Source organism: Macrotis lagotis, chromosome 6, assembly GCF_037893015.1.
Source record: "Macrotis lagotis isolate mMagLag1 chromosome 6, bilby.v1.9.chrom.fasta, whole genome shotgun sequence".
In the NCBI taxonomy this organism is placed as follows: domain Eukaryota; kingdom Metazoa; phylum Chordata; class Mammalia; order Peramelemorphia; family Peramelidae; genus Macrotis; species Macrotis lagotis.
In genome coordinates, this window is record NC_133663.1 from 80,546,329 (window position 1) to 80,558,841 (window position 12,513).

General features: G+C 32.8%; 1 protein-coding gene across 2 annotated transcripts in view; it reads left to right on the forward strand.

Annotated features, from left to right (window-relative positions):
- Window positions 1-12,513, forward strand: part of PTH2R (parathyroid hormone 2 receptor) — a 156,907-nt gene that overhangs the window by 53,650 nt on the left and 90,744 nt on the right. The window contains exons 5-7 of one of the 2 annotated variants that reach the window (XM_074191487.1): window positions 1,152-1,246; window positions 3,068-3,239; window positions 4,464-4,617. In XM_074191487.1, coding sequence (XP_074047588.1) covers window positions 1,152-1,246; window positions 3,068-3,239; window positions 4,464-4,617 — 421 coding nt within the window. Of the gene's footprint in view, window positions 1-1,148; window positions 1,247-3,067; window positions 3,240-4,463; window positions 4,618-12,513 lie in introns of both variants that reach the window. The other variant, XM_074191486.1, reaches the window with a different exon arrangement.

Sequence of the window (12,513 nt, forward strand, 5' to 3'; positions counted from 1 at the left end):
AATCTTAAGTCATTATATAAATATTAATTATTCTGTTACTGCTATTTAATTTTTTTAAAAACACCTCCATAGCATGAAGGGATTTTATTTCATAAATTCTTTGGAAAGTCGCTAAATATTTTGGCTGTATAGTTTATTACCAAATAATTAGCAGACAGATTTCACAAAAACAGAAAGAAATAGGTGAACTAATGCCGAATGAAATGAGAAGAACCAGGAGAACATTGTACATAGTAACAGCAACATTATGTGATGATCAGTTATGATAGAATTGGCTCTTCTCAGCAATGCAATGTTTAAAAACTTTCTAAAGACTTCTAAAGGACTTGTGAGGGAAAATGTATTCCACACCCAGACAACAAACTATAGTCTAAATTCAGATCAAAGCATATCATTTTCACTTTTTTACAATTTGAATTTTTTTCCCTTTTTAATATTTTTCTTTTTGTTCTGATTCTTCTTTCAAAACATGACTAGTACAGAAATATGCTTAATATGATTGTGCATATCAGATTGCTGGCTTCTTGGGGAAAGGAGAGGGAAAAAAAGAAGAGCAAAAAATTTGGACCTCAATTTTACAAAATTGCATATTGAGAACTATCTCTACATATCATTGGGGGAAATAAAATGTTATTAAGATTTATTTTAAAAAAATATTTCCCCTAAGACTTAAAACTTTTAAATAGTCTGAAGTAAATTCTGATATTTTTAATATTTATTAATTAGTTGTTACCCAAATGATACTGGCTTAAATGATTAGTTTAGAAAAAGAACAATGTGAACTTTGAAGATTTAGGGACCATTTCTTTTTAAATTTAGAGAAAGATTCCTAAAAAATATTTTGGCATCTTCTTTTGTACTTAGAAAGATTTCCAAGTATTCCTAAATCATGGGCAAACAAAGGATAATCACTTTAAAGGTAGAAAAGGGAAGGGGTATTTTATATTAGGCACAAATTGATTTAAATTGTTTAAAGCATAAAATTCAACTCTGTTTTTAGCATAACAAAATGTAATTAACAACATATATCTCATGATTTCATGTCCAAAGAAAATGTATCATATTTTCTGGATATCATTTCTTTTATAAGACAGAGAAGGAAAATAGAGAATAATTTTGTGACATAAATTTATTTGTTTCTCCTCCAGCAGGAGTCCTTTGAACGTCTCTCCATTATGTACACTATTGGATATTCCATCTCCTTGAGTTCCCTAGCCGTAGCTATTTTCATCATTGGTTATTTCCGGTGAGCAGATCAGTCATGATTCCCTTCTCATTTTCCTCCATTCAGAAAGAGAGGTTCTGTTTCCTAACCATAAAAATAAAGGTCTCAGGACACTCTATGCTGAAAAACATTTATCCCACATGCTTTTTTTACATATTCAGTCTTGCATTGTTCCATTATTCAATTTTGGCAAAGCTCTTATCATGTAAAGATGTTGGTACATTTTTCAAAAATCATAATAGATCAAAGCAAAATAAAGCTTAGGAGCCAGAAGTTCAACATTGCAATGCATTTGTTTCCAAAGATAGTTGTGTGTGAGTCATGAAAATGAATATCTGTGACTTACTGGCTCTTTTCACTCATTGTAAACTTCTATTGATACCAATAAACAACGTTGTTTCTTAGGTATACACAAAGCGGGGGGGAGCACATGATCGGAATCTACAAGAAATTTAGTGTCTGTTCCTATAATACTCCAAGAATATCTTTTTTTTTCATTATTGAAAAGATCATAATATTTCTATTAATTGGTACATGTTCTTCAAGAGTTGCTGTGGTCAAAAGTTCCTCATCTTGATGTCAATTTTGGAATGATTCTCTCTAAACTTACGTAGCTGGTCCCCTAAAATCATTAGGATACCAAGTTCAACACCCAAATGTGAAGCTTTTGTATTGGAAGGACCTCTCAGACACTGTAGTCTAATGGTAAAGTTGTCAAGAACCCAGTATCACCTCCGATAAGCATCAGAGAAGGACTTCTTATAATGATTAAATTAAAGGGTTTTGGAGTAATGGAAGTCAGCAAATTTTATTTCCCCAATATGTTACTTTTCCCAATATGTTATTTTTAAAGAACAATTCCTTAATTAAATCTGTTAAATGCTACCATAATTAGTCCATAGGTTATAATATCCTGGAGAACAGGGCTCTCTTTTTTGTTTCATCTTGGGAAATTTAACAGGTAGCATATTGCTTTGCACAAAATAAATGTTAAATTTCTCATCTACTTTTATCAAGTAATTTGCCTTTGTGTATAAAATATTGAGTTTTCATAAAATACAAAGTAATTCACTTTTAACCAACTAGAATTTACTAAGTGTCTATTATGTGTGAGGCAAAACAACATATCAACCTAGTCTAATAGTATTTTCATTGATAGGCAGACATAGTCTCTCACCTACACAAAGAAGGAAGCCATGATGACTCTCATATGCCTTCTTATATGGTCATCATTATTTCTTATTTCTTATTTAATATTCCATTGTATTCATTCCATATTCTAAGTAGCAGATATCTATTTTTTCCAATTCTTTATTACTACCAAAAAAATGCAACTATAAGTATCTTGGCATGTATATGATCTTTTTTTTTATTCTCTCTTTGACCTCCCTGAGGCACATTACTTTCACTGGGATCTGTGGGTCAAGGGATATTTACATTTTATTCATTTTTAGCATATCCCCAGTTGAATTCCAGAATAATTAGACCAATTCAGATGTATCTCTTTTTGAAGAGTCATATTTTATTGACAGAGTTTTGTGGGGATAAATATGAGAGATTTGATAATATTTAGTCTATCTAATTTTCCATCAGTCATGATCTGAATTTCATTCATTTGCTGTATTTGAGTTGGGCAGCATGATAAGACATAATTTTAAATGTAATTAGATTTCAAATAACTTCCATTTTAGTAATGATTCTATAGTTATACTTGGGATCATAAGTTAATAGATTCACCAAAGGTCCCATCTTAATTTCAATTCATTCTATTTCCTGTTGTTCCCTTTTCATTTTTCTTATTCTCTTCAAACCTGTCTTTTTTCCCTATTTCTTGTCCTCAAGGAGACTGCATTGCACCAGGAACTATATCCACATGCACTTATTTGTTTCATTCATTCTGAGGGCTGCAAGTATCTTTATTAAAGATAAAATGATTTATGATCACGTGGGCATGAAGGAAGCAGAATTATTTTTGATGGGAGATTCACAAAGTACAATGGACAAATCACAATATGTAAGTATTGTCTGCTCATAACTAACTAGAACTCCTTCCAGAAAGAAAAAATCAAGTATCCATGAACACAAAAGAGAAAGACACAAGAATAAAGCCCTTTGGGCTGATTCTACTTGGCTTATCATGACTCCTTGAGAGTACTCCTATGGACACAAAGATATCATCTGTCACATTATTCTCCATTGATTTCATTGCTTCTCCCATTCCCTTTAGATCTGCCCTTTGACTAATTCATTACTCATTCATTTCCTGTGGACAAATGGATGGGACTTTTCATTCAACAATTCTCTGGGGTGACAATAGCAAAAAGAAAAATTTGGCTTGAATTATACTTTGGAATCTGATTCTCATAACATGTAGAAAATTCAAAATCTTTCTTTATTATGAACTAGTCATCAGATTATGGAACTTCTGGGCTGGTAATGACTAGTCTTGATTAACATTTTCTTCTTCTTTTGAAGATACTTTCCCTCTCTCCTTCTTGGTTTCTATATCATCCTCAAAATGGAAAAAATCATTGGTCATTCTCTGACTAACAGAAAATGTGTTTAATGCTCAAATAATGAGCTTGACTTTTCCCAGTTAGTAGAGAGTAAAGCACTCATCCATTGAGTTTCTGAAGCAGGAGTGTATCCAAGAGCTTTGGAATAATATAGACCTTAGCAACAAGAGTGATGTATATGTTCAGTCAAAACCTGAGTTAATCCACCAATTTGTTAGTTTCCCAGGTGAATCATTTTCTCCCTTCTCACTAATAGATTTGTGCCACTAAAGCCATTTGTAAGCTAACTCTTTCAGGGCAGAAGCTGTTTCTTTGCATCCCCAGAGTTTGTCACAGTGTCTGACACAGAATTGGAGTTTAATAGATAAATGCCTGTTGACGATTCTTACCTTTGAACTTCCTAGAGGAAATAAGCTTAAAATGCAATTTTGATTTATTTACTGTGAAAGTGACACAACAAAGCATTAAAAAAAATAAGACCCTTGGGGTGGCTAGGTGGTGTAGTGAAGAAAGCACCAGAGTCAGGAGTACCTGGGTTCAAATCCAGTCTCAGACACTTAATAATTACCTAGCTGTGTGGCCTTGGGCAAGCCCCTTAACCCCGTTTGCCTTGCAAAAACAAAAACAAAAAAAGACCCTGTCCTGAGCTTTGAAGTGTTGATATTTAGTTCATCTGAGAGTTTTGGCATGGAGAAAGTAATGCTTTTCATTATTTTTAACAGGTGGGATGCAAGATAGCTGTTGTGATGTTTATTTACTTCTTGGCCACAAACCACTATTGGATCCTAGTGGAAGGCCTGTATCTACACAGCCTCATCTTTGTGGCTTTCTTTTCAGATACCAAGTACCTTTGGGGCTTCACCCTAGTAGGCTGGGGTAAGGTTTTTAAGCTTTCTTCTATTTATCTGACCTTTAAGATTGAATAATTTTGCTCATAATATTTTCTTTCTCCTTCCCTCCTTTCCCCTCTCACCTTTAGGTATTGTCTCTATCTCTGCTGTCTTTCTCTCTCTCTCTCTCTCTCTCTCTCTCTCTCTCTCTCTCTCTCTCTCCATATATATATATATATATATATCTATATATATATATGTATATATACATATATAGATAGATAGATGTGCACATACATATTCATGTATATTGTACACAAATTTATTTGCACATATATCCATTTGTATCTATAACATATATTTTAAATCTCTGCCCTTTTCTTAACTGCCCCCCTCTACAGCCTCCTCTCTCATTCAATTTTTTAGGTTTTTTTTAAGTGGCTTGCCTAAGGCCACACAGCTAGGTAATTATTAAGTGTCTGAAGTCAGATTTGAACTCAGGTCCTCCTGACTCCAGGACCAGTGCTCTATCCACTAAGCCACTTAGCCATCCCCTCTCATTCATTTTTAATGATATATACATACCTAAGAGAAATATGAGTCAATCACAATTCTCCTTTGGAAATAGAGAAATATTTTTATCTTTCACTTTTAATTAAGTGAATGATAATTAATTATTATATAATTACTTAATAATAGTTACTCTATAATCTGATTAACTAACTTGTACTGGGTCTTTCCAAAGTAAGGCATTTTTCTCTATCCAAACCCATTGAGCAAGAATTTCTTTTTTTGGAGTAAATGTCTGACTAAAATGTTTGCAACTTCTAAATTCAGAATTGCAAAGCTGGTATTTCTTGATTTATCAAATTAGTTCACTCCAAAATCTCAGTAATTTGGGATATTAAAGCAAGAGGGATTGTTGAAGAAGTTCCTCTTTCATTTGCAGAATACAAGTAGATTTCCATAATCCAAGGTAATAGAGTCAGAATGCTAGAAATTATATAATTATTAGGTTAGCAATTGCCCCTTATAATGCATTAACAGATGCAAGGAAGCCTAGGTATCAAAATGCATTCATTACTGTCTGAGAGAAAGAAAATAATAAAATAAAAAAGGAAGGAAAGAAGGAAATAAAAATAAAGCACTAGGTCTGGAATCAGGAAGATTTACCTTCATAAAGTTAAATCTGGACACACTACCTGTGGGATCCTAGACAAGTCACTTAAACCCTAATTTCCATAGTTCCTCATCTATAAAATAAGCCAGAGATGGAAATGACCAACCTCTCCAATCTTTTCCAGAAAAAGACAGTATTCCAAAAGGTGTCATAAAGAGTCAGGTACAACTGAAAGGTGATTCAAACAACTCAGTCAGATCCCCTAAACTGCAAGGTTAGTGCTTTAGTATTGGAAAGATCAGTGGTTTAGTTACACCACATCATGACATGAATTGAAAATCAAGCTTATGTATTCCACCATTTTAAGGCTCACAAGAAGTTACAAAGGCAAAGATGTTTATACTTAGGTAAGGTGTTTGAGGAAATTAAAACAATCCTCCTCATTGATTATTCTTTACAATGAAATTTGCTATATTATAAACTTTAGAGAAAGCTAAAAAAAAAAATCTCTTCAAGATGTATTGTCCATCCACAGCTTTCAAAGACTCCTCAAAATAGTCACTCATTTCTGTGCTTAGATTTAATTTAGTTCAGTTTTTTAAAATTGGTAGCAATAGATAATGCTAGTCTTCCTAATTAATTAAAAACCTTTAATAGAAATAAGATCAATTGAATGACTCATTTTGCTATAACACTTCACCTATGAAGATATTATTATAATAGATATGAATAAAATTCTACTTCTAGAGGCAGCCTGTTTCTAAGAAACTCATGTTTTTCAGTAGTAAAAGCTAAAGAATATTACCTTTTTATTTCAACCAAATCCATATCCTGTGATATCCTTAATTTTTTCAAACATTTAATTGAAATTTTTACTGTTTCAATTGTTTAATATGCATTAAATTTGTGGGACTTGTAAAGAATTTTGTTAAGTAATCTGCCTAATTATGATGAAATTTTCATTAAAATTCAAGATAGATTTTTTGAAGTGCTTGAAATTTTATTTTTTAATTAGGGTAAGGAGGGGGATGTAGATTTCCTGTTATGTTTTTGTTGTGTGTGTTAGGAGGTTTTATTCTGGATAGCCTGATGTTATTTTCTTAGTAAGTTCATTCTGAGAAAGATTTCAAAGTTGGAACATAACCTAATTTGGCTATAAATTATATGTGCAAATCACAAATCTCAATGAATGCATGAAACATTGTAGTTAAAGACATCCCTGCTGTTCAAACTATTAGCTATATGGCATGATAATCCTTGCTTGGGCAGGGCCCATGAAGATAATTATTTGGAGAAAAGGTATATACTTGATAACTAAAGATATCAATATAAATTTCAATAACAAATATAGCAATAGATCTAAATGCAGAATATTTTTGTCTAAGTGGAACTTGATTTTTTAAATGTTATTTCACTTTCATTTAAATCTTTTATTTATATCCCATTAATTTTTAATCTATCCATACCCTATCCTTGTAAGAAAACTTAAAAAAAGAGAGAGGGAGAAAAAAACGTTTAACAAAAGTAACACAATGTAACCTAAATATGATAACATTTTCACGGTATCTCACTTCCTTAGTCCTTGGTTTCTTCAAGGAATAGAAGAAGTAAATTTTTTCAGCTTTTCACTAGGACCAACTTTAGTCATTATAATTACTTGAACTTCAGTTTGGGTTTGTTTTTCCTTGCATTTGTATTTTTGTAGTCACTGTTTACATTGCTTTCTTGGTTTTGTTTACTTTACTTTATATCAGTTCATATTAGTCTTCCTATGTTCTATTTTTATATAAATTCTTCTTGTAGATCAACAATATTCCAGAGATATTTTAATGTAATAGAGTCCTAGACTTGGAGTCAGGCAGACACGAGTTCAACTCCCTTTATATACTTATTAGCAGTCTGACTTCAGACAAATTATTTAAATTCTCTGAACTTCAGTTTCCTCATTTATTAAAAAAAGGGGGTAAGACTAGCACCTATTTCCCAAGATTGAGATCATATGTGCAAAGCACTTTACAAGCTTTAAAGTCCTATATAAAAGTTATTATTATTAACTGTTCTGTACCTCAATTTGTTTAGTTATTTCCCAATTGATGGGCATCTACTGTGTTTCCAACTCTAAAACCACAAAAAGTATTGAGTGTGTGCACGTGTGTGTGTGTGTGTGTGTGTGTGTGTGTGTGTGGATATGTGTGTGCGTATCTTTTTATCTCTGTCCTTGACCTTCTACCTGGGGTTTCTAACAATAGAATCCCTGGATCAGAGGGTATTGACAATTTTTTAAAGCATAATTAATTCCGAGTTGCTTCCCCAAATGCCTGAACTAATTCATAGTTTCACTAGCAGTGAATTGATGTTCCTTTCTTTTCACAGACCCTTCAATGTTGACTTTTGTCTTTTGTCATATCTGCCAATGTTCTATATATGAACTGAAACCAGGCACATTTTCTTTCTTCACTTCTCTTATTTCTAATGATTTGGAGAAATGTGGCTATTAAACTTTGCAATTCTTCTATGGAGAACTTTTTATGACCTTTGACCACTTATCTGACCCTTGTTTGTGGATATAGTTGTTTACTTACTGCCCAAGCCATTAGAAGTAGCCTCCATGAGCAGGGATTAGCCTACTTTTCCATTAGTCCCAACAGTGCTTAATTAACATTCATCTTTACACATAGTATATATATAACTAACAATTGCTATATTTATTCCTCATTTTTGTTATATTTCTATATATCTTGACTATCTGGAGTAGGACTTATTCCCAATTACTATTTTCTTTTCATATCCTTCATTGATTTTCTTTAAGCAAAGGCTCTTCATTTTTATGTTACTGAAATGATGTATTTCATTTCTTTCTTGTTTAGCTATATACTCATAGCCATAGTAAAAGAAGTGTATGTTGGGCAGCTAGGTGGCACAGTGGATAGAGCACCAGTCCTGGAGTCAGGAGTACCTGAGTTCAAATCCAGTCTCAGATACTTAATAATTACCTAGCTGTGTGGGCAAGCCACTGAACCCCATTTGCCTTGCAAAAAACAAAAAACAAACCAAAAAAACCTAAAATAAAAGAAGTACCTGTTAAAATTTTATTTGCCATGTGCACAATCTTTAATGTTCAGTCTATGTATGCATTTTGAGCTTATTTTGCTATGTGATGGGACACGTTTGAGTAAATTTAATGTTGGCTAATGTTTTCCATTGGTTGTCTTCCCCCAAATTCTTACCCAATGTAGTTTTTAAAAAAATTGAACAATATGCTATTGAGTTTGATTGTTTCAGATACTTGCTTATCTAGTCTGCTCTATTTTCCTACTTTTAATTAGTACCAAATGGTTTTGATGATTACTGAAAACTGATTTTTTTGTTAACATTATTTATTAATTTGTTACATTATTTATTAATCTCACTTTCTGTACAGTAGTCAAAACCTACCCAATGACCCATATAACATAAACAATAGTAGTCAATGTACTCCTCCTGAAAGCAAATGTCCTCCTTTTTTGTTACATAGACCACTATTAAACATATTTGAGTATCTAAGAATAATAATGAATGTGTGTAGGGGGGTATAGCTTTGGGTGTGAGTACTTAAAGTCTATTAAAGCTTAACTGCTCTGAGAATTTTTGGAAACTTCATATAGTCAATAAGAGTAATTACTTATGGAAGAAATTAGAATAATTTTTTTCTTTAAGTTAAATGAGAGTTGAAAATTAACAACTTACTAAAAATGGGGAATGGGAACAAGAATGTATTAAACCTCTACTTCACATTTTATTATCTTGTTTGAAAGAAAAATAATGGCTGCCAGTTTGAATAATAACTATATTTGTTGGCAATTTGTAATGTGATATTTAAGAGTTTCAATATTGTTGGTCTTTTCATTTATCATTGAAGGCAATTTTATATATATATTTGCATCTATGAATACAATTATGTATATATATATATTTGCATCTATGAATACAATTATGTATATATTTGCATCTATGAATACAATTATATATATATATATATTTGCATCTATGAATACATATTGGTTATTGTGGAGTAGTCAAGACAACTAGCCTTTCCTTCTACAGATAGATAGTGACTCTGAGATCCAGGCAAATCCCTTAATCTCCTAGTGCCCCCTAGATAACTCTCTGATATTATAAATTGCAGAGAAGTTGCAGGTCTACATGGGAAGAAAGAGTTATTTTCACATAAATGACATCACAGTTCCCTACAAAAGAAAATGACAAATTTGTCAACCTGGTCTAGTTTATCTACCTGTCTATATTTCATATAGAACTCCTTTACCCCTTCAGCTTTATAATCACAGAGTTGGAAAGATCACCTCATCCAAACTGTACTCAAATAAGAAACTTTCCTACAATGTGTCCAACAACATTTTGTTCAGAAATTTCAATTCCTACCTCCTGAGGCAGCCAGTTCCATTCCTAAATATCTCTCTTAGGAAAATATACTTTAAATTGGGCAGAAATCTCCCTCCTTGAAGCCTCAATTCCTTACTCCTAATTCAGCCCTCTGATTCTTTTTTACAGATGCTGAATTCTTTTTATAGATGCCAGGTCTTCAAAAACTTGAAGATCATTTTCATAATCTCTTCTCCCTACCTCCTTCATTCTTCTCTAATTCAAAAGTGCCCAGTTCCTTCAACTACTCCTTTTATAGCACCAGTTGTTCTATTATCCACCATAAAGATCTTCCAAACTTTTCATCTCTACTCAAACCTTCCATGGCTTTCCCTTCCCCTACCCTTTCACTTGAGAATCTTGATTCATATTTTACTGAAAAAAAATGAGGCTATTTGCTGAGAGCTCCTTCTTTTTCCTTCCTTCTCTTCCCACCCCACTCAGATGCCATCTTGGACATTTTTGTAGCCTCTATTCATCATCCTCATTATTGGTACCCTCTCTCTGTAGGTTTGGGGTTTTTTTTTGTGTTTTTGCAATGTAATGGGGCTAAATGACTTGCCTAAGATGACACAGTTAGATAATTATTAAGGGTCTGAAACTGAATTTGAACTCAGGTCCTCCTGACTCCAGGGCCAGTGCTCTATTCACTGTGCCACACCTAACTGGCCCTCTAAAGGTTTTCAATACTATTTTTTCCTGGGTTTTCCACTACCTATCTTATTATTCCTCAGTATCCTTTGCTGGTCTTCATCTAGAATACATCTGCTAATCAATACCTCCCCCTGTCTAGGGCTCTGTCTTGGGAACTCTTTCTTACTTTATGTGATTTTTCTTGATCTAAATCAGCCTCTATGTATCATCTCCTTGGTTAAGATTCTTAAATCAATTTATCTAGCCCAAACCCTTTTGCAGACATCTGAAGTCTTGCCTCTCCAACTACCTATGGAATATTTTGAAATAAATAACCCATAGGCATCTTAAAATTAACATGTCTTAAACTGAATTCATAACCCCTCAGGAAAAAAAATAACCCTCTTCTCCTATTCCTAGTATTCTGTTTACTCAGAGGGTACCATTTCCCTTTCAGTAACTCTGATTCACCAATTTTGTATCATCCTCAATTCTTTACTCCATCTTCAGTGATACATATTCAATCTGTTGTCAATTTTATCTTTGAAACATCTCCAGTATTTCGCCTTCTCTCTCCAAACACTGCTATCACAACAGGGCATATTCTCATCATCTCATATCTATACTCCATTTGTTATCTTGTTTCAAGTTTCTTCCCTCTCCAGTTCATCCTCTCTTCTGCTGCAAAGTGATCATTGTAAAGTACTGGTTTGACTATATCTCCCTATTTAATAAACTGCATTCACTATTACCTCCAGGATCCTCAGTTTGAGTGTAACCTCCCCCTCTCCATTTTTCTAGTTTTCTTACACCTACATATGTCATCCCATGTATAAGCAATGCAAGTCTCTTTTCTGTTCCTCCAAGACATTTTATTTCCTGATTTATGTTTTCATTAATGTTCTCCATACTCATAATGCTCTCCCTTCTCATTTCAACATCCTAGCTTCTTTCAAGTCCCAACTAAAATTCCATGTTCTACAAGGAAATGTTCTTAATCCTCCTAATGGCCTCCCTTCTACTGATTATTTAAAATTTGTCCTGTTATGAGATTAATAATAGCATTAAACTCACAGGATTGTTATCAGGATCCTATGAGATATCACATAAAGTAGTGGACAAATTTTCAAGCACTCTATATAAATGGTAGCTATTATAATCACATGGTCAGTGGAGATAATAACATACTACTGTAAGCAAGGTCCACTGAGCATTGAATTGAGTTATTTTATCAATATACTCTTGAAATACTTTGTTTTCATTTTCTCTCAAACCTAAAATATACCACAGTGCCCTTGGTGTGAGGTTAAGAAAAGACTCTTTTTGCTTCTGATTCCTCATTCCAAACTTCCATCAGAAAAATCCACAATCAATAGACTTTCAGCTACTTTGCAGAATTCTTTGCCTGAATAATTCAGAGAAAAGCTGATTCCAAACTTTCTTCCTAGTATGTGATTTATTGCCTTCATTAGAGCAAAGGACTTACTTGTTTCCCTTGTATGCATTTCTTTTTCAAGTGAAATTAAAAATTCTTACTTTAAGACCCACCTGGGTAGGTAAAAACTTAGGGATTTTAGTGTTCACTCTCTTTTAATTTCTTAAGTGACTTTATTTATCTGAATTTTATTGATTCATAATAATAATGGAAGGAAATGAAAATTTACTAGAGTAATAGATGATACCTCTTCTTGGGTTGTTTGACCTAATTAAAGATAAACATTTAAAATGATTGTCATGAGACATATTAGCAGCTAATATAATTCCATTATT